Below are 26,632 nucleotides of genomic sequence, written 5' to 3'. Positions count from 1 at the left end.
GGAAGTGCCAAAACTCATCAAGCCCCACAGGGTTTCATTCTGAAGGGTTTCCACAGCTCTACCCCCTCTTATCTTAACGATGCTTTCTGTAAGAACACCCCATAGAGATAAGATAGAAAAACTGGGACTAAATAAGAACATATTAAATGAAGCATATGTGAATGCATAGGGAAAATAATCGCAAACACAGCTGCAAAGTAGGAACAAGAAATGTGGAGGAAAAAACCTTTGGAGGAGATTTAAATGCAGTATTTATATATTGCACATGGCAACTTACAATTCTGCTTTTTCTGCCATTTGGATAAGACGGTTCTCTTCAAACTGTACGATCCCTCCTGCCTGGAGCAATTCCAAAAGGACCTGCAGATATTGAAGGCCAGTTGTTTAAGTTGCAGTAGTAGCTGGACAGCCAGTGCCATTCAAAAGTACAGTTCCTGCTCCATTAAACGTTGTATTAACACAGGACTTATTTTACAGATTTTTTTAATTGGTCGTCCATTAACTATGAAGGTCACGTGCTTATCCAGAACTTTTCCTGCCTCTGTTCTTACTGCTGTCAAACCTTTCCTGAGGGCAATACTGGGGTAGGATCCTCCTTCACTCCTGCTGTGTACAGCACTGCCCAATTCTTCCGCGCTGGCCACCATTCCTACGCTAGGTGACTGCTTTAGCATATGACCTTCAGCCAGCATAACTTCCCAATGAGGCTGAACTTTGCTCTACAGTCTGGTCATACCTGGTGCTTAAAGAAATGTTCCCTTGAAGGCTGTTACCTGTTGCCTCTCCGAATGGCGGGAGTCATCATCCGGACTGCACAGAAATTCAAGGACCTGTGCAAGGATGTAGAGGTTAGCATGAGTTAAGCCTAGTTAGTGTAGCTGTTAGCATAAATCTAACAAGCAGATTGTGAGCACCAATAATGGCAACAGCAAATCAGAACACAACAGTGCAATTTGAATGTACTATTCATCCGTGAGGTATTCTCTACTTGGTCCTATAACTAAGGAGACTTAAGAATACTGGAGTAACCAAGAACTGCTGAAAGACTCCAGCGAGGGAAACCCATGACTCTGCAACCAGGATCTAGAACCAAACTTTGGGAAACCCAGGGAATATAGAAGAACTCAGGGGACCCCATGACCCTGCCTTGGACCACACACCAAACAGCTGGAACCACTACGCTGACCCTTTCAACTTCTCTCCTGGACTGTGCCATCTCTGCCAGAAAAACAGGAAATCATGTAATTCATAAAATTTAATATATCTGCAATTACAATGTTTAATACAAATCCACATAGCCTCCACAGACTTCTTTGGTCTTAAATTATGACAAAGGACATATATTTTCTAACCCGTTTTTTATTAGTGTTCATATACCCATATCATCATCAAAGCACAACTGCTGTAGCCATTGAAGACGCCACCTCAGTCCCAGGAATTTCTGGGACTTAGACTGGGATATAAACTTAACCCATGCAAGCTTTAGGCATGCATTGGTGCATATCAGCCTATTTCAAACAGCAGAGAAGGATGGCAAACTAGAAATTACCAGCTATGTATACAAGCTCTATGAGCTCGCTAGCGTCATTTTAGTTGGCATCCTTTATCTCCCTATCTTGGCATCTTCATACACATAACAAGTGACAACAGAGCCACCAAAATGCTCACTGGGGCTTAAAGATAAACAGCTTGGTTCCAGCCCTTATGGGTCTTTGCTTTCCCTCTCCTGACACACTAGTGACCACAGGAATCTGCCATTCCATGGAGAGGAGCAGAGGCTGTTCCATCTCCTAGGACCTGACCCTATTTCTCACACAATTCCAGCAGGCAAGCTGAAATATGGAGCTGACTGTGCTTCTGTGGTCTCTCCTACTCTGCTTCTTTGAAACCACAACAAAGTCCCAGATGCTACCTGTTTTATAATGCAACAGTCCTTCCAGAATTGCTTCAGTCCACAGCACTAGCCACACCTTCTGTGGTGCTGCACCCTGTTTGGAATTTTTCCACCCCTCACAAAGAAATACTTGCCTGGTCAAAAAGCGTCCTGTTCACAAACAATGTATTGTTGGGCTTGGCGAGCTGACGGGCAAGGAAGGTAAAGAGACAGCCAACCTGCGATGGGGTAAAGTCAGAATTCTCTACCATGACCTGAGAAGCATTAGAGAGAAAAGAGAAAAATAAAAACACAAGTGATTGATTCTGCAACTGCCTTTAGGAAAGCAATCAGGACACTGCAACAAGAAATCCCTCTACAGCCATCATGTCTCCTCCTACCCCAGACATCTACACAATCTCCTGGTGCTAGTCCATCCTGAAGGTCAAAAGATAAGCCACCTTCCATGGCATTTAACTGTGTCACCTGAAGACACAGACAGTGGATGTGTCCTTGCTAAATCACCTCTGTCCTAAAGCTGAAGAGGCTCAACCTCTCTGCCATATACTCAAGGTAAGTATTCTTGCATGTCCCTGATTTTCAGGTGTGAGGGGGCTCCAAACCCACGTTTATCTCCATCTCTGTAGTCTGTGCTGATCACTGGACGTGTAACAGAGCTTCTGAGCAGAGAAATGTTGTCACATGAGGAAAAGAGATAAAATTAATAATTATAGGAGAAAAAAATACATATGACTTCAAGCCCCAGGCACTCACCACTTCAATTGTGGTATGCAGAACTGATCAAATGACTAAGAAACAATGGTAGGTTTTGGGAAAAGTTTCTTTTCTCGCATTAAATTAGCTGTTAGTCTACGAATATTTTGAGAAACTTGTGGCTGTGCTGACTTGACTTGAAATTACAGAAAACTGGAATACCTAAGAGTCACTACAAAAGGGATTTGAAACCTGAGAAGTGCTTGTCTGGCATATAAAAAACGAGCATGATGTGTCCTGACTTGGTGTCTCACGCTTCTAAAAAAATCCTAAACATTAAGGGAAAGTGAAATGCCCCTGTTTGGAGAGTCCCCCGCTAAGAGCAGTGGGTTTAGTTGGGAGGAAATCCATCACCTGAACAACTCTCTCAGCTAATGTCTAAGAATTGCTCTAGCAAAGCCTAGACACAGAGCACCTCACAGTTTATAACCTCATTCAGTCTAAGCTTGGGAGATAGAATTGATTTCTTAAAGCGACCCGGAGTTCCAGATCCCCATGAGATGCTAATGGTTATCTTACACAAGCGGAGGCAGACAGGTAAGACACATTAACGAATCAAGTAGAGCTCTGCTTGAAATATCAGCTAATGCTATCATTCTTTTTTAATCTTCATTTTCTGTTTAAAAAGGCTATTTCATACAGGAGCCTAGTCAGATGGCATTAGCTAATAGCATTAAAAATATGGCTCACTAAAACAATAGGAGTGTTTTATTCATTTTAGCTTTGTTTTTCACAAACTGGGTCCTCATCAGTCCATGTGAAGTTGAAAATACTGTGCCTCTGAAACAGAGCAACCTTATAGAGGCCGCAGGCTAACCACGTGGACTTTCTAAAAGACAATATATTTGTCCAAGTTTAGATCAGCATTAGCAGAACATCTACGTTGACCAAACTATTTTAAAAGTGCAGCTATTTCCTAAGTGGGTTTTTTTTGCCAATGATAAATTTAAATAAAAAGTTCCAAGTTTGTTTTTTTTTTTTAATCCAAAAGGAGAGCAGATTCCAGACCAAGGGACTGACAGTTTTCATAACACCAAATTGTTTGCCTGCAGATGCATTTAATCCTGCAGCACTTCTCACAATTACCCTCCTTTTCCCCTCCAAGAGCAGGGTTGAATTCTGTTGTGGTGGACATTTGCTATGTGGCCAGCAGCACAGAGTAGGGCTGTAAACAGCTTGATCCAGCCTACGCTGTGCCACAGGAACACATCCCACAGTAGCTCCAGAGCACAGCTGCAGCGTGCCACCTCCTGCTGATGGCAGCTAAAGACACAAAAAAGCATAGTCTAACACAGCACAGGGCTGACTTAACATCCTAACAGCAACATCCAGGCAGGCTCACAAAAGTTCCCTCACGGTGACATTATCTCAGACCCTCCAACACAGCCTACTGCAGCAGCGCTGTCACTGAATTCACTCACTGCTGCCCTTGCTCTCATCTATCAATGATGACAGTGACAGGGAAACACTGCTTATGATATGTTTATACATAAACAGCTTCCAAGTGGAGTTACTCATTATTAATGCTGACAGCTTTGAAGGGGAAAGCAAACGGCATTTGGCAGTGATAGCTTTTAATGAGAACATTCATTGTTAAGGAACACGGTCTGCAAATGACAAGTGATTTCTAGAGCACCAGGCTGATAACTCTGACATTCCTCTTCTCTCCCATTTACTAAAGATAGGCCTGTCATTCCTGGGTATGTTACATCCCAAACACAGCATTTACAGATACAGGGAGCAGGGTTTTATCAGAAGAGCGTTGGCACCCTGCCAACCACAGGATTCCTGGGACCTTTTTTCCTCCTCAGAAGGAATCAGGGAGTGGAATCAATGAGAAGCAGATAAAAAGAAACTTAACAGTGCAGAGAGGAGAAATTTGACAACAAAGTACAACCCAGGTGAAATCACAGACAGCAAAGGAGACCTCTCTGTCACCATACTTAATGTGCATGAAGCATCACTTCCGAACATCCAACCGACAGCCTTGGCTGAGATGAATCCACGCTCCAGCCCACCACCTTCTCAGAGGTGTCATCCAGGACAGGACTGGAAACACCTCATTCAAATTACAGGCTTTACTGCACAGTGTTGTATACAATCAGTCAGATGTAAACACAGAGGTTAATTTTTAGGCACACTCACTTTCAGAAGTATGTCCACAATTCTCTGTTGATATTCCACAGCTTGCTTGTCATTCTTAAAGTCTTCAAAAGTCTGCATGAGGCAAAACACTGACACCTTGAGAAGAATGCTCTCCACTGCCAACCCCAGAAATACAAGCAAACACAAAGAAGCAGACACATCACAAAGCTGTCAATGCTTTTAAGTCCTTTCTGTGCATATCACCTAAGCAGCAGGTTCCAAGATACAATTTGCTCTTCTGTAACTACCAAAATGGTTCTTACTTATTCAGGTAAAAGTAACAGGTCCAAATAGACAGAAGAAATTCAAGAAATTTGGAAAGGAAGAAAGATGAATCTTTATGCAGGAGAAAGATGTAGATACTAAAATACTCTTTACAAATACATTATTCTTGTTTTACCTGTGCTTTAAAGGTGGCCTCTGTTACCAGAGTCTTCACTGTATAATGTCATGTTCATCAATTTATATTTAAGGACATAAAGGACTACTATGATCTCCTCTGATATCTTATAGAACACACATCAAAACTGTTCCTGCATCAAGCCAGTAACTACTGGTTTAGCCAAAGCATGAACTTTTTAACAGGAATCTTGCAGATCATGCAAACATGACATAGATGATGGAAGAACTGGTGTTGCATTTTTCTCTTGGAGGAGATCAACAATCTCTTACCAGAGCAAGAACATTAAGGAATTCCCGAGTATCAAAGTGCAGCAAGGTACGAACATAAGGGTAGACCTCTTCATCAACAGATCCCTCAGTTGAATGCAGCCGGATGAGAAATTCAAAGACCTGCAATGAAAATTCAAACACACACAGCAGATTTCCTATGGATTTCAGATAACTGATAGCACAAGCACATGGGAAAGCAGCATCGTTACCTGCTTTGCACTTAAGCTTTAAAGCACCTTAGGAGTCCATCAGTGTTCTTACTTGAATGATGTTTTCTGCTGCTTGTTAGCAGGAAAAAAATTCCCTCTCCTTAGACTCGCCAACCAATTTAAGATCAATCAAAATTTAAGATCAAGCAAAAATTAAGGCTTATACTTGCAGACTGAAGCATGTGAAATTAGAGAACTCCCTCCCCTTCCTGGCAGCTCTCCTGAGAAGCTGTGCAACTCCTCCTTATCCAGGCCACAGGTCCTCTCCTTGTCAGCAGTTCCCTTGGGAAGAGCCAGTCAATCTGCCCCCTCACTTTGAGGCACAAAGCTTTTGGCGCTGCAAAGACTGACTTAGGTGCTATTCAACTCTATCTCTTCCACTGACTTTCTGGTTCCTGAAATTTGACCATGTCTTCCAAAATTAAGGCAACTCCCTTTATTGAACCACTGACAGGGGTGTCCAGACCCTCCTATGGAACCAACAGGGCAGTGACAGCTCCAGGTGTCTCAAACACGCTCACAACAGATCTGACTACCGGCAGAAAGAGAGCAGACTGCTGCAGACTGGCTAGCACTCATGAGTACGTATTAAGATACACACTGGGATCCCATGGAGAACTGACAGGCGATACACTCGCCCAGCCATCCTCAGGAAATGCCACGTTCTCTCATTTACTCCTATTCAGAGTTAATTTTCCTGTTACCACAGTGGCAGTGAAGCCAGGAGGAGTTAGCAGCTTGACTTTCAGACCCACAACCTTCCCTGTGGCCTCCTTGAACCTGATACCCACCTGCCAGCTGGGAACTCTTAAGAAAACAAAACAAAAAACCCCAGACTGTAGCTAGAGTGGATTTAAGTATCCAGACAGAAAGGTGTTACTTAAGCCAAGCGCTCAGAAACACTCTCAGAGGTCATAAAAAGGAGAGGTTGACGGCTCCTCCCCAGAGCTACTGCTGCTGGCTGGGCTATCACTTCCCCTCAGACCTCGAGCCACAGTCTGTTGCTGTGCCAGCTCTAGTGTGTGCAGGGGACAACTTGATAAGGACCATGGGAGAGAGCAACAGCCTAGTGCTTGATCCAGCAAAGGGGAACAGACTGGTTTGCACACCCTGTGAGAAAAGGGTTTACAGTAACCCAGAGCTACCACATACATATAGCTACAAGCTCTGGATTAGGGGCTATCACTTCCCCTCAGACCTCGAGCCACAGTCTGTTGCTGTGCCAGCTCTAGTGTGTGCAGGGGACAACGATATAAGGACCATGGGAGAGAGCAACAGCCTAGTGCTTGATCCAGCAAAGGGGAACAGACTGTTGCACACCCTGTGAGAAAAGGGTTTACAGTAACCCAGAGCTACCACATACATATCTACAAGCTCCACACCCTGTGAGAAAAGGGTTTACAGTAACCCAGAGCTACCACATACATATAGCTACAAGCTCTGGATTAGCACAAAAAAACCAAAATAAAACAAAAAACCACCAAAAAAATCCCACCCAACAACCAAAAAATATCTGTTCCATTGTACCGCAAAGAGAAAATGCAAAACAGAAAGCACTTCCTCTTACTGAAACCCAAAAATAAAGTGAAATGCTAGAGACCCCCAAAAAAATGTTTGCAGTAAAACAGGCCAGAAACTCAGGAAAGAGTTTTATGAGCACAAAATGATGATCAGGAGCATCCTCTGTTTTAAGAAATTGTCAGAGATGACTCCAAAGGATTTAAGCTTTGCCCTAGGTCAAACTTCAGACACAGCTTAAAGAGAAAGAAATAGTCAGCTTGAGGGCTCTGATGGAAATAATGAATAAGGAAAGCAGATTTACTTGGCAGTGACCAAGCCAACTTTCATAACATGTAATCTGCATGTCTAGTCATACTTTTGGCATAAGTTCACTGTGATTTTAGCTAGGTACTCTCTCCCTACGATGAAACCATTAAAAACATGCTCACACCTGTCCTGAACAAATATATAAGGCACATGCAATAGTACTTGTTGCCTTGAAACAACCTGCCAATCTCTTGGGCAATCAAGATGGAATTTGATTTCACATTTCTCCCAATGTGAGAGCTACTGTTGCAGACTCGGAACAGTGTGATGAATCCGGTCAGCCAAAGATGGTCCACTGAACAGGGCGGCAAAGAACAACATGAAGAGATGCAGCTCAAGAATCAAACCTTGTCCCAAAAGGAGGACAGTGGGACAAGCCTGCACTGTCACAGGATAATGGCAGCACACAGAAGACTTAAGGCATCAGCTGCTGTTCCTAAAGTGCCCTGGGAAGATGATTTGGATATTAGGTCACAGTTCTTCCTAGAGGGACTAGGCAGAACAACAAAAGAATGAGAGATGGGTAGTCAGCCTGTGCTCAGCCCACAGGGTCTAAAACAAGCAGCTTCAGAGCCTATAAACATAGGTATAGACTTTTCTGAAGCAGCTAAGATCCTGCCTTATAAGCAGAATGGCTGGACATGCTCAGGGCCAACTCTCCCAAACTAAGGATGGCCAAGATGTGTGGATGAAGAGGAATGTAGTACCAGCCTATTGCCTCCTAACCAGAGCTGGAACAGACTGAGAAAGCAGACGATCTTAACAGAGTCACCACAAGACTGGAAAATGTCAAGCCATGGGTTGCTTTATGCCTTTTCTCAAGAGAAGGAAGAAACTGGCTACCTTTTAAGTTGTCTCAAAGTGGCGCTGACTATCAGAAAAGGGAAACTGTCTTTCCAAACACCATCACTGTGGAATAGTCTTTTGGGAAAGCCTCTTCCCTTCCATGCTGTGGGCAGGAGGCAGTAATAAGGACATAAGGGGAAGAGTTGTCAAACAACCTGAATCACAGACCTCACAGCCATCACAGATTCACCTCAGCTCCAAACCTCTGATATAGTCATAGACATTAGGGACAACAGGAACGTAAGCTGTAGGCCAACCCAAAAATACCCATACAAAAAAACTGGAATCACATCAACTGGAATCAAATGCTAGGATACAGCAGTTTAAGTTCAGAACTGACAGCATCCTCCTTTCTGTCCAAGTACCAAAAGACATCTAATGTTAAACCCTTTCCCAGTTCTGTGGCCTCCAGAACCTCCTTCCTGCCAAAGGAGGCTCTCAAGAGGGGTTCCTGAGATAAGCCTAAGGACAGATGTGTTGCAGCCCCCTGAACCTATTAAGTAGCTCTGGCAAACAATTGCCCACATATGACTGTGTGAAGTGGCAGAGGAGCAGCCACCACTGAAACAGGTAGCTGGCTGACCCCGCAAGCCAGGGGTACAAGGATGCAGTCTGGAGCACTTGATTACAATGCGCTTTTGACCTCACCTGGATACCTGCAGTTATCACAAGGCTGGAAATTTATCTTCAGCAAATACAATGTCTTGATGAGCAGAGATGAGCATGAACACACACTAATATAATTATGACCATAAAATCATAAAAGAGAAGACAGCTACAAATTTCTGGTAACTTTGTGGTAAAGAATAAGGGGGGAAAATAAGAACTCTATGTTCCCACACCCTAATTTACAGTTGAAAGAAAAATATTAAGCTTAAATGTTCAGATTGCAACAACTGTTTGATTTCATTCTTTAAAAATTTATTTAGTATTTACAGTGGTATATACTCATATCACAAGGATACAGCTATCAGATTGATAATAGTTTTCTATCAGAAACCCATGAAATGAGACATACGCAGCTTCTTCTAAAAACCTCATATGGGAAAGTTTTCTTCCGAAAGGCTGCTCACCTGATTTTTAACCAAAGGTACCAGATCTTCAGGAATATCACCCAATGGATATGCACGGCCTGCCAAGCAGCAGCTATGGAAAAGGAGGGGAAAGGCATTTTTAATATGTCCTGACATTAAACAAATTGAGGAGAACAGTTTATTTTTTGAGTTGGTTTTCAGGATGCTCTTAAAACAAGCCAAAAGAAATTCATTTTGTAAATCATGAAAGCAAGCACAGCAGACAGCACTACACGGCAGACAGCACTACATAGTAAGCACATGCACTGCATGAATTTGCATTCAAGGTATGCCATTCCACAGCAGAAAAGTAACTGGGAAACTCAATATTTCTCACAAAAATCTTTACTCTTGCATTTTAGGAAGCAGGAGTAATGCAGAACCTAATGTTCATGATCTTGAATAGATTCCAGAAAGAGGAATTCACTAATTAATCATTACTGTGCAATCTCTGAATGACCTCCTGCAAATGAGTAAGCAGCAACTGAGCACAGCTATCCCAAAAGACATGGCAGAAAGGGCTAAAATACAGCTTTTCAGGCTATGGGGTCCTTGTTCAAGGAGCACTGTGTCTCACACAGGACAAAGAACTCACTCTAATTAAATTCTAAAGATAAAGACATGGTCTTGGCATATCAGCAGTAACTTGAGCTCTAAGTCTCTAACTTTATCCTACCTATCCACTCACATGATGTGTAACAAGAAGGCATTGTAACTTTAAGTCAGCTGTGCAAAGTAGCCATTGCTCTATTATGCAGTCCCTCAGACCTTGAAACACACTCTAAGATTATGCAACTATAGTGAGTTAAAAATCTGGTGCCACCACTAGGCAACACCTCACACACTTTCTAAAGGACCTTACCTTATATATACAAGCAGCTTGTTGCCCATTACCACCTGCTCATCTACAAAACAAAAATTATTTGTCACCTTTTCTTCACAAGACAACATACAGAAATGCAATTCTTTTTCCCAGCTGTTAGCAAAACATCTCATCTGACACACAGGCAGAGTTTTACACACAGTAAGTTGAGCAGCTTTACACACAGTAAATAGTACTAAACACTTTTCTGTTCTCCGAGACCCTTATCTTGGGTATATATTTCCTTTTTGCATCCCTCTGTTGGAAGTGACTACAGATATTCAAAACATTAAATATCAAAACCAGAAACCCTTAAAGGGAAAGAATTCTGTACCTGTGAGAGACTTCCCAGCATTCAGTGGAGGAGCAATGACTTTGAACAGCTTCTGTAACAAGAAAGAAGGCAGTGCTCAAGCAGCTGGAAAAGCTCAAAACAAAGAATCTGCGTGGTTTTAAAGCAGAGATCAATGGGGCGTCTTCCCCACAGAAACTCTGCTTTCTCACCATGTCTTACAATTAAAAGGCGCAGAGGACACCAAGGTGTGTCAGAGGATGCTTTTCCCAGCTGATGTTATGACATATGGAAAAACAGCCTTCATTCAATCAGATCTAACCCTAAGCACAGGCCACACTAAAAAAAGCAATGGTCAGTAGTCAGAGCATAACTGACCAGCCCCACTTCCTGTTCCTGAATCTTCTGCCACCAGAGATTATGCAAATCTTGAGCCTACCTAGCAGGGTCACCAAATAGCCTTCAGTTTGGGTATGTAGAATGAGGACTTGTCTAAATACTTAGCTCTAGGAAGCAAAAAAAGTTATTTGTACTCGTACAGCTAGTGCTAGGTTTCCAGAACTCCTTTTTAAAATCATGAACACCTGAAGAGTGTCCTTTCTGAGAAAAATCAAATGAGATTATAACTGCTAAAAATTGGGCAGTTTAATATTTTCACATTCAAATAGACCCAGCTCTCTATTTCAGCACTACTGAGAAAATACCAGCAGTGCTTCCATAATGAAACATCTTGACGTTATAGCTATAGGCTTCAAGAGCAATTGGTATATCAGGCACATCTTCAGGATTACCAGCAGCAGCATCAACAGGGCCTTCATTTACAGCATTACACCGAGTCCTGTGTTTACTGTTGATAGATCACACCCAAGTGCTAAGAACAAAGCCTGCCTCAATGCAAGGACTGTTTCTAGCTTTTTTTCTGAACTCTGTACACAGGTAAGTTCATCCTTTGCTTCCATTACTCCTTAATACATATTAATATACTGTTGTGTCAGCAGAGGAAGAACAGTATGAAGGAAAAAAAGCATGAGGTGTTCATAGAACCTCTCATGCCTACACCCCCATTAATTCCATTGTGCAGAAAGTTGATGCTTTCTCAGCATGTCATGCCACATAGGCCAGGCTCACCACCAGCAACAAAGCTGTTAGCAGACAGTTTTGCAATAAAGTCTCCTTAAGTCATCATGTTATTCTCTTCTGCCGCTTTTGTTTTATATTTATTTTATTAACATGACTAAATTTCCTGCTGTAACTTTGCAGAGCATTGCTACCTCAGCAGGGAAATTTGTGTTCTAAAGCACAGTGATTACAAATTACTTTTCTCCTCTACTGCATCTAGTCAAATAAACTGCATATATCATACATGATTTCTCCCTTGAAATGAAAAAGAACAAGGATATATACACACTGAATGAGAAGACAATGCACTGGGTTTGAAACACTGTTTCTCAGAAAGACTGTGCGCTGAACACACAAATAACAAGTCACTGCACTGAGCATCTTTCCTACCTCCATGGGACTAATGAAGTCATTCATCCCACTGTTGTAGACGTAGATCATGGCATCATAGAGATGGTTTTCCCAGCATAGAAGAACTACCTGCAAGGCAAACAAAGCACAATGTAGACATACAGCTGCTCTTAGCTCACAGTTTTCTCATTCCCCTGTCTCTCAAATACAATCTCTGTCCTTGCATTTCCATCATCCTATGGTATGATTTAAAGCAGAATGAGAATTTCCACTTGCAGAACTAGTCTCTGTAAGGACCCCAAATCTCCAAAGGGAGTATCCAGCTTATTGCTCACACAGCAAACATGGACTCTAACTGTCTAGATTCTAACATTGATAACCTGCATGAGATTAAGGAATAAGAAAAATCAGTTCCTCAAAACCCTTCATTGCACTAGTTTGCCTTTTGGTTGGGTTAGTGAATCATTTTGTCAAGTTCCCAAGCAGTTCCTTCCTTGGAATGGAAAGCCACGCTGTGGGAATAAAAACTGGCCAAGGAAAACAGGACTACCCAGCAGGAACACCTCCTTGCTCCACTAACTTTGTCATGCAAAAGCAAGCACCTGAGCAGAGCAGGCTGGCAGGCACCAAACTGACAAAAGCAACTTCCGTTTTTTGTGCCCCTGCAGCCTTTGATGTTAGGTGAGGTACTCAAAACAGGAAAGACTCATTGTGAATATCAGACTAATCCTGACAGACTAGTAGTTTCCAACACATTCAGCTGCTGATGCATTAACCTATGCCAGGACACAAACTGGGGGAGCAAAACATGTTTATAGGAGCATGCATGTTACAGGATGGACACAGCCATGCTAAATAATTCCCACATTCATTGAATTTGATCCCAGGGACACAGGGCTAAGTTCTGTTACAAATTAGTGACCAAAAGGCATGAATGGTTTGGACTACGTAAGTCTTGCCTGTTGAAAGGTGACACCTTGTTTTCCACATTCTGTGCTGTGCTTAAAAGCACAAGTTTGCATCAGCGACTAGGGGATGTTGTCATTTATTCAGAGGAACTCAACAGAGTATGCAGTACAACAGCTCACCTGCTGTATGTCTAAGCTGGTGATATCCATATGCACAATGCAGGCTTCCAAATTTTCCAACCTGTTCTTGTCTTGGAAGTGAAGCAGCAAGTCTTTCATCACTTGAGCTGTGATTCCCATCAGCTTATCACTTAAGATATATGGCTCCAAGCACTCCAGAAAGATGCCTTTAGCTACAGAATTCTCACTCATCTTATCATATATCTGGTTAAATAATAGATCCCTAGGAGGAAAGAAGTGTTTAGTTATCAAATAATCTTACTAAAATCTCCTTACTTATCTACTTTCTGAGGGCTCCAAATCAAACTCATTTTTCTCTGTATTTCTAAAACTCAGGAGCTGAATGCCCTGTTCAGCTCCTGTACTGATGCAAGTTACAGGCAGCTACACAGAATAAATTGGTTATGGATGTTGCAGCAAAAAACCTGCTGTTAGAGGGTAAATGATGACAACAGGAAAACCTATCAAGGCAGCTTCTTTAAGGGGATGGTGTGGGGGAAACAGTTTGACACAAACTTTTCTTCCTCAACACATCAATGAAAATTTAAGACACACTTTTCTTTGACTACTGAGTACCCCGACTTTAATATAAATTTTTAAGCATTCCTCTAAACTGTGATGTGATATATGATACGACGATGTGATACAATTCCTCTAAACCATGTGATATTATAGGAGACAGCACTCAGGACTACATGGGTTGGTGGTCTGCCTTGGGAGACAGGCTTGCAAACTCAGACTTACGTGCGCTGGAGTAAGAGACAGTAATCAACTATGACAGGCACCACGTCCTGCGGAAGAAACATAAAAAAGCTGTAGGGACTTGCAAAAATCCCTGCCAAATAGCACATCCTGCAGAGCACAAAATGAAGCCTGGCCAATACAGAGCAGAATCAATGAGTTATTTGAATCAGCTGGTAGCTGGCACAGTTACAGGTTTTCCCGTATGCTGGTTCATATGGAGAAAAACTCTAGTTATACTTCTGCAGAGGACAGAGGGCGTACGGGTTCTCCTCTGCCGCCTAGCCGTAACTAAGTCCTGATTTCATTAGTGCACACAACAGAGGTGAGAGTTCAGGTGAACCACAGCAATATTTTTCAAAAATAGACAAGTAATTTTTGCAGCAAAGCAAAGTCTGATTAAGAATTTCAAAAGATCTATACAAGAGATTCCTCTGGAGCACCATACCTGAAAATGTTGCTCCATAACCTGGATTTTCCCTTGGTCAGGACATTTCTTCAAAGTCCGATCAGCATAATGGAGAAGGATTTCAACCATCTGAATTACAATGAACAAGAAAATTCATTCAAATCCTACACTTGAGGCCCTACTTGGTAGCACATTTAATAGACTGACTTGGGGGTTGACAGCACTGTAGACTCTGTTGTCCCATGTTGGGTATGAACTACTGTGGGCAGGAAGGAGAAGGGGGAAGAGGCTACCAAGAGACAATGGCATGACATAGCATAGAAGTGGCCCAGTGAGATACTGAAGGCCTACACTCACTTTAACTGACCGAGAAACTGGGCAGCCAGTCTGCCAGCAAATTTTCAGATGGATGAACACATCCTGAAGCACAAGGCTCATCTGGGCCATGTTTTTACCCAAAGCTTAAGTTATAGTATCTTAAACAGCAAAACTTATTTACCTGCAAATAAAATATACATGACTAACAAAGTACAGCTGAATAATTATTGCAATAATTGTGTCTTTTAAACATACCCTTCCCAGAAAAAGGTTCCTGTAACAACTGAACAGGATCAGTTAAGAGTTTATTCCACGTCCATGTATACATGGAGCAAAGTTTCCATCCTGAGAGTCAGCAAGTTACATACTGATGGACACTTGCCAACCAAATGTCAGGATACTCTGGAGTTACCTACAAAAAAGGTTTCTCTCCACTGTGAGGGGACCAGAGATCTCAAGGCCTGGATGATAACATCACGTTTTGATTTGCTAATGCTGCAGATTTTACCCCCACCTTTACCCAAAAGGTATTTCCAAGTCTCTTCTAAAATCCTGCTCACAATCTTAGCAGGAGAGGCACATGTACACATTCTAGAGTTAGTTGGATTAATTTCTGGAGGGCAGAAGCCATTCCTTCCAGGAACACAGTTAGTATCACATCAGCATACATGACAATCCAGTTAGGAAGAGATCAGTGACTCACTCTGTCGGCAATGACTGCTTTCCGCTTGCTTGTGTCCCCAGACAAGCCTAGAAAGAATGAGGGGGGGGGAAAAAAAATGAAGCTTTTCTCATCTAAGCTACCAGTGGAAATATAAAAATCCCACAGTTCAGATGCTAAAACCACTACCCATGAGATGCAGAGGTCAGGATATCTAAATACACAATTTTGTGTTCTACTTTTAGCCCACTCTTCTTCTGAAGAGCTTATTCTCCCAGTGTAAAGACTGTTCCAGTACAGGAATGGCAAGAACAGATCTGAGTGCTGTTTAACATTTAGAGAACAATTAACGAAGGGCTGTAAAAGACTGTGTACGAGGCTAATTGCTGGAGGATGCCTTGATGCAAAGAAGCTGAATTAGTGCACTATACTTTTAGCCCACTCTTCTTCTGAAGAGCTTATTCTCCCAGTGTAAAGACTGTTCCAGTACAGGAATGGCAAGAACAGATCTGAGTGCTGTTTAACATTTAGAGAACAATTAACGAAGGGCTGTAAAAGACTGTGTACGAGGCTAATTGCTGGAGGATGCCTTGATGCAAAGAAGCTGAATTAATTGCACTATAAGAGGAAAAAAAAAAAATCTTAAATGTCAACTCAGAAAGACAGTAATTCTTTGAATACTGAAAAAACTATCTGCTTAATTGCATTATACCCATGCATTAAAACAAGACACATCTTCATATACTAGCAATTTCACAGCAGGAAGATCTTATCCTGAGAACTTGAGTCTCATCTGTCAAAACCATCAGAAGTTATTTGCCAAAAAGTCAATGTGTCCAGTCCAAATCAGATCATTCAAGCAGCAGTGTCTGGCATAATTAATATGTTTATCATAACAGGCTAAGCGCTCACAAAGCATCCTCCTTCATAGGAAACATGGTGCCAAAACCCAGCAGTTCTTTCAGTCAGTTGCATAGTCAGAGGAGACCTGAATGAAAGTACCTGCTTGGCAGAGCTGACAGAACATCACACTGAAAATTACCTACAGGTCATGCATGACTTTCAGGAATATTTTAGCAGGCTAGATATTCAACACCTGGATCCACCTCCTTCATGGCAAAGTGACAACAGATAGGAGTCGGAACACAGACCAAATCTGATTTTCATTTGAAAACAGCAGGCTGCTAAAGGACTATGACTCTAAAAAAAAAATCAAACCAATCCATATAAAGGTGGTGTTTCTGCCAAACCCAAAGCAGCACACATCCTACTTTCTCTTCTTCAATTCAATTCTCTTCTCTTTTTTTTTTTCCTCCTGAAAAAGTGATTTCTGTATATGCATAGGTTTAAAACCTTCCCTAGTGGTTTCAATTAAAAACAAAAAACAAACACCAAACTTACCTACTACAGCCTTTGCTTTACCTTCATAAAAAGACCAAGCTAGAGCCAGGGCATCAGTGAGACGCTCTTGTTTCAGAAGGTGGTCAACTCTCTAAAATAACAAGAAATATTGGACCTTAGTATTACAGAAGAGACAATCCCCTCCCATTTAAGATCAGCATTTCCCAGTAGTGGGTCATGATCCCTGACAGCAAGGGGACAGGAAACCTCAGAAGCTCACAACACATTTGCAGTAGAGGACAGTATCTCAAAAAGATTCTCTCATATGTACATTTTCCGCCAGACAGTTGAAAAAGACTAAGAAATGTCAGGCCCCAGTACATCAAGTCCCTGTGGCCTACATTTTAGGTCAGATGCTTGATGGATGGAGACCCACAGCATCAGCAAGTGTATGCAATCACAAAGAATAAAAATTTTCCATTCCCCATCCTTGCCTCATCACTTAGAGCACAACAAAATCTCTGCCATGTTTTCAACATACGGGTGTACTCATCCTACCCTTTATTTTCTCCTGAGCTCACAGTAAACAAGGATTGAAGTAGATGACAAGTATTTTCTGCTTTAAGGAATTATTAGCACGCAAGGTCAAGCACCACTAGTCTTGGTATGTTAGGTCAAAATGTTAAAGTACTGTTTGAGAAAAGAGAGATTCTGAGTCTCAGACCAGCATTCTGTACTGCAGCAAGGACTAACTCTCAGCTTCACACCCTAATCCCCCACATACTCAACTACAACTCTTGAGTAAGTCCCCCACAATAAAGAGGCCTGCAGCACAACAGAAACCATACAGTAATTTAGGAGGTTGGCTCAGAGCGATACCGAAATACTAAGGAGACATATGGTTTTCTTTGTCAAAGCAAAGTAGCTAAATGTTCTGCAGACTGGACATTCCATAGATAAAAGGAATCCTTGAAGCTCTGTGTACAGGGGTGGAATGGATAAGGAAGTTATGCTGAAATCAGCTAGTGCAACTAGGCGAAAAGACTGAGTTCAATTAGTGGACATGGTGAGGAAGACTATCGACGACCACCAGAGGACCCTGAAAGACCACCAATGAACATAAGAGTGCAGGCGTTAAAGACTTTTACATATGTTAATGAGTTCCAAGAAATAACAGGAATATGTTAATCATTTCTCGGAAAGCTAATGAATATGTATATTCTGATTGTACATAACTCCTATAGTTGAGCAGCCCAGCACGCACACTAGGTGGAGCAATCCCCTGTGCACCCGGCACCGCAATAAAGAATGCCTGCTTTCTAAAACTCCAAATTGAGTCTTAGAGAGTTTTTCATCTGCCAACTTATGGTAACAAGAGCATGTAAGTTGTGATTGACTTCTGAATTCTAGGAAAACCAGTACATGAAATCATGGGTCAAAGCGAGACTTTTCACTAACAGTTTACTAAACCAAAAACAATAGTGAATGGCTGGAGGGAAAACTAGCAGAGGACAGTGATCTTGGTAACTAAAAGCAGCAACTGTATAAAAGTTCTATAGAGCTGAACTGTTCGTATTTCATTAAAGGTCCTGATACAATGTCACATGGGGGAGCTTATAATCATGGATGAGTACAAGAGCCATAAAGCAGGTAAGAGGAAAAATGGTGAAGGTCGCTGCTTAAAGGAGAAATGCGAGACTGGAAAGAAATGACTACTGGAGTTCCTTGAGAATCAGCCCTGAAGCCCCCTTCTACATAACGATTTGGTCAACTAACTTGGCATAAGCTGAATTCACTAATGAAGTTTGCTGATGACCAACTGTCAACATGTGATATGAGAGAGCAGACCAGAAAGACAGACACAATAGGATCGCCCCTAAAGCTGGGTAATAGAAGTATGATGCAATCCAATGGTACAAGCAACTTACAGCAGAAATCAGAGTTTGGCTATGGGGTACTGGTGAATCTCCAGAATGCCACAAGGCACTGACATCATGTAGCCAAAGGAACAGCAAAATGAGACCCAAGGATGCATGAGGAATGACATATCTAGTAAAGACAGTGAAGAACAGGTGACATTGTACATGGCACTTGTAAGACCCTACCCAGAGTAATATGTGCCAAAGTGTTTACCTGTGTTCAAGAAACTGAGCACAAAGGAGGTGCAGAGAACAGTGACTATGAAAAAAGAAAGGAATGGGAAGGTAATTTCACAAAAGGATGATGAAAGAGCTTTGCTTAGCCTTGCAAAACAAAGTCTGAGAGAGAACGTGCATACACTGAATAAACATACTGCTAAGTGATGATCCAGAAAGGAAAAACTGATGTTTAACTCAAGTGAAAAGAACAACGCAGGAACAAATAGACATAAATAGATCACTAAGAACTTGAGTGTGGAAATTGATAGGGTTTCAGCTATCAGAGAAATGATGTTCCAAAAAAATCTTCTACCAACAGAAACAAGGATCTGAAACTCAGTGAACTTTCTAGGTAGTCTTTGATGGATTTTATGATGTAGCTCCTGGAGTAGCTGGAGACAAAATACAGTGAACCAGATTTCCTTCCACTCCTGTATGCTTATCTGGCAGATAGAAGGCTTACACTTACACAGTCCTCCAAAGTCATACATTGCACTAACTCTATCTTATTAACAGAAGCTGAAACATGGCAAGACATAATGCCTTGCTTGGGAGAACAAGGTCTCTGTTCAGCCTGCAAGTTTATGCAAGCAGGAGTCCCATAGCATCCCACCATGGAAAGCAGTGTACCTACAGTGCTGGCTGCGCGTAGCAATCAGGGATCCTGAACACAGTGCTCAGAACATGCTTCACAAATGCTCCCTCCCTCCTCTCAAGCTACATTTAAGCAATTCAAACATACTAAGCTGTACAGTTTTCCTCTCAGCGTACCTCTCTCCAGCTTCTCAATGTCATGACGTGAACAGACTAGAAAAGAAAAAAAAAAGTTATTTACTTACAGTTGCTCATGCAGCCTGTGGTATCCCACAGACCCACCAGAGCATGCTGGTGCAGATGAAGCTAACTAAAGCAACCTTCAGGCTTGGCATGGCAGGAATAAATTGGATGTTTATATTTAACAGAAAACATCCTGTACATGGCCTTACAACCCATCCGCTCCAAGATACCATCCCTCACTTCTTCCCCTACTTCCACGTGCCATCCCATAGGCCACCTCTCTCTGCCTTTTCAGAGACAGCCTGCGCTGCAGGACAGGAAAAGCAAATAGGATACTTCTTTTATCATTCCATGCAATAGAGTCTTAGTTTTCCCTGCTGTGTTATTTTCTTCTGTTTACACGCTCGCACATTTAGGACAGAAAAGTTGAAGCTTAGGACAGAGGAGATGTCAGTAAAGTAATGCTAAGTCTACCCTGAAGCAGCATGAACCAGGATACTGTGAAACTATGACAATGTCTTACCTAGCCCATACCTTGGCTAAGACCAAATTATTGCACATTTCTTTAACCCCACAACATAAGTGCACAAAGAACCCATCCCTGATTCACATCTCCACAGAATAAAAAATTGCCCTTCTCTAGGAGATGAGCTACCATCAACAATGAATGCCCTGTATTTTTATTAAAAACTCCCCACATTTACCTTAGTTCCAAGGTAAAAGATCTGACCACCACAGCTGCTGATGGACTGATAACAAGCTTTCTCTCCAACCAATGCCTACAGGGAGAAAAATTACGTGCAAGTAAAAATGCTTTTTGTTTTTGTAAAATTTCCCAAGAAACATACATACACTTGAACTTTAGAGACACTTTGTAATTCAGAAATCAAAATGAGGATTGGGAGAGAACAACACAGATTGCTGGGCAGTAGTAAGTAAAAAGCTCTGCTGTCACTCCTTCCTGCTTGTGAATGCAGCTTAAAGTGCTACTGAGCTCTGGCTGCCCAGAAAACATGACGGAGTCATAAGGACCCACAAGCAGTGCTCTGTGTCTATCCTCAGATGCAAAAAAAGTTATGGGGGCTCTTTCCTTGCCATCTGCTTCTTCACAAATCTTCCTCAAGAGCAAATGTGTAGGAGACACAGATGGAAAGAATATTGTTGAAGTGAGAGTTGCTACAACAGAAGTTTGAGTGCCAGTAACTACTGTTCAAAAGGCTGTATATGGGCACATTTACAATGTGAGAAATGGAGGACCACATCAAAATTAGAGATTTTACCACAGTGCATGGGCAGTGCTTGCTTCCCACTCTGCTGCACAGTTACACAGGCTAGAGCTGTTTGTCCTGTACTTTTCTCAGTCTGGTCAGGTAGGGAAGCTTCCTGGATCTCTTCCCACTACTGAAAAGTGTGTCCATTCCAGGGACTGCCATAATAACACTTCAACCTGCTCAGCACAGAACCTAAGGCTGAAGTGGCAGATATTCCCTGCATCTTTCTTTAGATGCTGCAGTAGAAGAATGGGGTCTGACAGTCTTCATCCACAAACCCAGGCATCTCTGAAACCAGCATATCTCTTGTGGGAGTAGCAGTCTCATCTAAGATTTGCCTCCCAGAGTGTCTGCAGAACTAACACAAGAAAAGGTATATTTCTGATCCTCTGAGCCATGGAAAAAAAAAAGCTTCCCATCAGAAGTTGTCCTTGACTCAATTGCTCTGGAATAGGTTGTCTTGTAATTCCTACTGAAATGCAGGGAAAGAGACTGCCTGTTCCATATCCTCAGTATTTCAAAATGGCATTATAGACTTCAGATCTCATCTGCTACTTACAGTCTATGAATTAAGTAGGGGTCTTTTCTAGACTCACAATAGCATTTTAACAGGCAGCACTTATTTGGGCCCACCAGTTTTTCCAGCCACATGTCTCTGGCTTTGATGGTAATCACCAGAAGTCCTCACAGGACACTGCAGAGTTTCTGGAATTGAGTGAAAGGCTCTGAATAATGACATATCCTAGCAAGGAGAGCTCGTATACCACCTCAGTGCCAATCTCTAGCTATGTTCTGTGAGGTTGTGCCTGGCAATTCCAGATCACGTGGCAGGCAGTACATCAGCTAGCTTAGACTAGACTCCACCTTCTGACTCTTTCTTCCTCAGTATGCATCTGCAGCAGAAATGACGACAGCAATGCTAGCAGTGTGAAGCAGATAAAGCAGTGAAAACCAGATAAGCAGAGGCTATGTAGATCTAAAGGCTGCAAAGACTCCTCATAGATCTGGCCATTCAGACTGGAAGAAGCACTCTGTTCCTTGGTGCTCAAAGGGAACCATGACAGAGAGGCCTTTTTTGTGAAATCCTGCCATCCTGCATTGAAGGCACTTCTCCTTGGTCTTCTGGAACTGAGTCATGACCATATGCTGGGCTTGAAATTGCAGATCCAAACTACAGACCCACAGGAGCCTTCTGCTAGTTGTTTGGGCCAGCAAGTCTCACAGGGCTATAGCAGAATTGAATAGGAACCATATTGTCCAGCTGTGGAATTTCAAGCATAGGTACTATCCTCTCTACCCCTGCATGACAATCTACGAGGCGAGGGCAGGGAATGCATGTACTGCACAGGCACTGCTACAGCAGAGTATTTGTGGCATACAAAGTAGAAAAGTCTATAGGAATCTCTTGAAGAATAAAGCACATCAGCTTTTTTCCTGTACAATGTACATGTACAGTATTCCAAAGCTTGGCTCCTAAAAATATCGATGCACAAAAGGAAACATGAACTGTCTGCTAGTTGGCCACATCAACACCATGTATGATTTCTGAGATGCTTCAAAAAGGCTTTTTTCCAAAGCTCCAGGCTTCCACTTAGGGCATATCTGAAACAGAGTTAGCTAACACAAGCAGGTCATTTGTGCCTACCAGGGCTTCGCTGACATTGCCTCCCGTAGCCAGCGATTTGAAGTGGCTGCTGTTGTAGACTAGCTGAACTTCGGAGATCTCTATTGTCTCCAGCTCCTCCTGTGTCTGACGATCTATAACGTGCAGCTTCTCCACACTGTCCAGAAGCACTGCTGTCCGTGAGTTTATCCACTGAAAAAGCAACAAATCACAGATTTCAGCAATGCATACACAATTATAGGCCAACTAAACAGGCTCTGGCCATATCCCTGAGTATCAGTACTGGAAGTTCTAGGATGGCTAGTAGCTTTGTTACTATACACGGTCACTTCACAACAGCACCCATGCATAACTCCAAAGGTAAAGATAGGGAGGCTCCTTCTGGAGTATCAGCTTTAACACTGAGAAAAATTACAAGGAACCTTCTTTACAGAAAACACCTGTAGACAAATGGCAATCCAGCAGAGTTCTTGTCCTCTTCGTGCACTGTTTATGCTCTAGCACACTTTCTATCCAAAGGTCTCAAAAACAAGACTACTACAACACCTGTTCTCAAGTCCCTTAGGAGGTAAATATGGCATCAGGAGGTATTAAAAAGAGAAATAGTACATCTAAGTTTAACTCAAAGCCTGTCATTCATATTCTGTGGCTTCTACTTTCATGTTCAAAACCTGGGAAATAAAAAGGCTTTTTTTCGCTGCTTTTACAATATTTGTATTTTTTTTAAAAAGCCAAGCATATTTGTTAACAAACTTCAAATTCCAGCTGATGTGGATGTCCATCTTGATATTTTGGCCTTTCATGTTTTACTCGTTGTATTCTGTAAACATGTTTTAGAGTTGAACGATTTTTTTTGTTGAAAGCATCAAATAATTATGGTGCTTTAGCAAGCACTCATATATGGAAACATTAGAATTTTACTGAGCCAATTACACAGAAGTTTGCATTCTTTTTAGTGAGAATATAGAATAAAAATCTTTCTTGCCAGATTCTCTCTAGCTCTTGAAAATATTTCCTCAACAAGGCTACCCCTCCTTCCCAAGAAAGGGCAGTATTGCTGCCTCCATGCTACTAATTTTTCATCCTTTAGCTACTACTTGCTATTTCACTTGTGCTGGTTTCCAATGAGTCCCAAATTTAAGGACATTTTCAGTTAGTTAGCCCCAGATAAACACAGCCACTTCTTATGCTACATTTGTAAAGCCAATAGTACAGAACTAAGGGCTATCGAGATACATTTAACAAGAAAACTAGTGCAAAAAAACCCTAACCATTCTATATATAGTATTGAGACTTACAGTAAAGTTGATGAGGTCATAGTGTAGATGAAGCTGCCTCTGCTTAGTGACATGTATTGCACCAGTATCATCTCTCTTTACCTAAAAGAGAAATCGGACAAGGCTCAAAGACTTTCTTCAGCTCAACCTCTCTGTTCCCAGAGAGCATCATACCAACTCCAGGAGTCTGGAGCTCCCCTCAGACAAGCACACTGAGTGCGCAGTAGCAGCACACACGGTTCTCAAATGGAGCATAATGTCGCGCTTTCAAAAGCATTCATGTAAGTGAGGAAACAGAAGGCTCTGAGCAGGGGGCAGTAAAAATATATGCCCTCTGTTGGATCAATTTTAAATCATTTATTTGTAGTACATGAGTTGTATGTCATAAACAAGCTGGCACTACATCTGTTCAAGGGATTGTTCCCCCCTGCCCTGCCTCACATATTATATAAGGCAATTCAGTTTCTAAAAGGGGTGCAAACCTCCAGCATTTGTACAGAGAGCACTGAAGGAGGACTGATTCTCATTCACTGACTCCCAAGGGGCTCAGCCCCACTGGAATACTGAATTGAAGGGAGATGTTGCATGACAACTCCCAGTCAAGGGTTCTCTCTTGTCCCATGCAGGAACTACCATACTTTCTGCTTGTAAAAGTCGGAACTACAGAACGCTAATGTGAAACTGGCTTTAATTCATCATCATTAAAAAAAAACATTCTGCAAATAAAAATAAGGGGTTTTTTACATTTTGACAATTTGAAGTACAGCAAGAGGGACCTGAATTCAGGTAACATGGCTGCTGTTTAGTAACCTATAAGCAGAGCAGCGCCACTGCTGGGAATCTGTGCAGAGGCTCGTGCTATTGCATGCACAGACATCTCCAGCAAGACAGGCTTAAACATACACCCTTTTCTTTCTCCCCAAGTTTACCAAGGGAGAAGATAGAGGAGAAAGAGGATTCAATCCAGACAACACAACGTCTGGGTGCTTGAGCAAAGCTTAAGGTCCAAGATGATTGAGCCTGGAGAAAGATCACAGGTCAGCAGGAGGGCACCTGAAGAGCAGCACAAAGGAATCCCAGCCACTCCAGACAGTAAGTCAGCTTCATCGGGGGCCCAACTTAAATGCCTCTATGCTAATGCACGTAGCGTGGGAAATAAACGAGGAGTTAGAGATGTGCGCACACCTGCAGGGCTACGACCTTATTGGCATCATGGAGATGTGGTGGGATGGGTCCTATGACTGGAGTGTTGGAATGGAAGGACACAGGCTCTTTAGGAAGGGGCAGGGCGGTGATGACCAGCAGGTCCAGGGAGGTGATCCTCCCCCTCTACTCCGCTCTCGTGAGACCCCACCTGGAGTACTGTGTTCAGCTCTGGGGCCCCCAACATAAGAAGGACATGGGCCTGTTGGAGTGGGTCCAGAGGAGGGCCACGAAGATGATCAGAGGGCTGGAGCACCTCTCCTATGAAGACAGGCTGAGAGAGTTGGGGTTGTTCAGCCTGGAGGAGAAGGCTCCGGGGAGACTGTATAGCAGCCTTCCAGTACCTGAAGGGGGCCTACATGAAAGCTGGAAAGGAACTTTTTAGAAGGGCATGCAGTGATAGGACAAGGGGTAATGGCTTTAAACTGGAAGAGGGTAGATTTAGACTAGATACAATGAAGAAGTTTTTCACTGTGAGGGTGGTGAGGCACCAGAACAGGTTGCCCAGAGAAGTTGTGGATGCCCCATCCCTGGAAGCGTTCAAGGCTAGGTTGGATGGAGCTTTGAGCAACCTGGTCTAGTGGAAGGTGTCCCTGCCCATGGCAGGGGGGTTGGAACTAGATGATCTTTAAGGTCCCTTCCAATCCAAACCATTCTATGATTCTATGGTAGCAGAGCTGGGAAAAAAACTTAGCACTCTAAAACCAAAATGCCAGATTTTCTGAAGCCTAGGTACTGCTCTCATACCGACATCAGACATGAAATCATCTTCAAACAACCATATCTGCATGTGTAACTTCTGCAGACCTAAACAGGACGAGCAGCATGCCCTAAAGTCCCATGCCAACAGGACCTGAAAGCTGCTGTCTCTTAGTGCTTTATACAAGTTTTTTCCAGACTCATGTTCTAAAGCAAAAAATAAAATGGTATCTCAAATTCATGTGATCTCCCTGAAAACAATCCACATTCTTCTACCTCCAGTAGAAATGAGATAAGCTGCAAATCAACACGTCTGGAATGCATAAAGTTCATGCCTCCAGATCCTCAGGGAAGGGCACCACTGCTTGATGAAAAGCAACGACCAACAGGTTTGTTTTCCCAAGCTGGTTGCAAGCTGCAGACATCCCCAGCATGCACAGATATCATACTTTCACTGAGACAGAGGCTCAGTCAACTGAATATGTGAATAAGACGTGAGTCTCTGAAAAGCAGCATAAAACATCCAAGGCTTACCAGAAGAAAATGTACGACATCTCCTCGACAAAATGCAAGCATGGGGTTCACAGAGTTCTGTACAGCCACAAAGTGCCACGCCAGAAGAGGGACACTAGAAGGGTCCATCTGTTAGACAAAAAGCACAGCCAGTATTTAAGGTACAGAAGGCAGAACCTCAGTTCCAGGACACATGCTGTTCATCAGCTGCTACTCACTGACTTTGCTATGTACACACACAGTCTGTAAAGCAATTTCCTGGTCTGCTGGCAGCTTAGCAGTAGCTTGTGCTCTTTGGTCCAGCCACATGGTTTAGGGGCAACGTGTGTCTCTTGGCAAAGTAGACAGCCAGTCAGAACAAAACCTGTGTCCTAGCTGCTTAACGTAGATCCAATCTCACATGGATTGATGGACTACAACAAGCTGCAGCTTGCTAGCAGCCTTATCTCCATTCTCCCAACCTAACATTGAAACGGGCTGCCCAGGGAAGTGGTTGAGTCCCCATCCCTGGAGGTATTTAAAAGACGTG

At 42.6% G+C, this 26,632-nt stretch overlaps 1 protein-coding gene across 1 annotated transcript in view; it reads right to left on the bottom strand.

Annotated features, from left to right (window-relative positions):
• VPS8 (VPS8, CORVET complex subunit) overlaps positions 1-26,632 on the bottom strand; it is an 89,109-nt gene that overhangs the window by 40,162 nt on the left and 22,315 nt on the right. Inside the window, exons 12-30 of the mRNA XM_019473567.1 lie at positions 26,125-26,232; positions 23,710-23,790; positions 22,433-22,603; positions 20,221-20,295; positions 19,511-19,546; positions 16,662-16,752; positions 15,303-15,349; positions 14,321-14,410; positions 13,876-13,922; positions 13,132-13,354; positions 12,083-12,172; positions 10,616-10,667; positions 10,282-10,324; positions 9,420-9,492; positions 5,465-5,584; positions 4,793-4,864; positions 2,029-2,148; positions 774-830; positions 278-360 (exon numbers count right to left, since the gene is read on the bottom strand). Of these exons, the coding sequence (XP_019329112.1) occupies positions 278-360; positions 774-830; positions 2,029-2,148; positions 4,793-4,864; positions 5,465-5,584; positions 9,420-9,492; positions 10,282-10,324; positions 10,616-10,667; positions 12,083-12,172; positions 13,132-13,354; positions 13,876-13,922; positions 14,321-14,410; positions 15,303-15,349; positions 16,662-16,752; positions 19,511-19,546; positions 20,221-20,295; positions 22,433-22,603; positions 23,710-23,790; positions 26,125-26,232 (1,679 nt within the window). The remainder of the gene's footprint in view (positions 1-277; positions 361-773; positions 831-2,028; positions 2,149-4,792; positions 4,865-5,464; positions 5,585-9,419; positions 9,493-10,281; positions 10,325-10,615; positions 10,668-12,082; positions 12,173-13,131; positions 13,355-13,875; positions 13,923-14,320; positions 14,411-15,302; positions 15,350-16,661; positions 16,753-19,510; positions 19,547-20,220; positions 20,296-22,432; positions 22,604-23,709; positions 23,791-26,124; positions 26,233-26,632) is intronic.

The sequence above is a fragment of the Aptenodytes forsteri genome, unplaced genomic scaffold, assembly GCF_000699145.1.
Source record: "Aptenodytes forsteri isolate BGI_AS27 unplaced genomic scaffold, ASM69914v1 Scaffold679, whole genome shotgun sequence".
Lineage (NCBI taxonomy): Eukaryota > Metazoa > Chordata > Aves > Sphenisciformes > Spheniscidae > Aptenodytes > Aptenodytes forsteri.
Note: the sequence above shows the minus strand (reverse complement) of the source record. Positions and strands in the feature narration are given on the sequence as shown.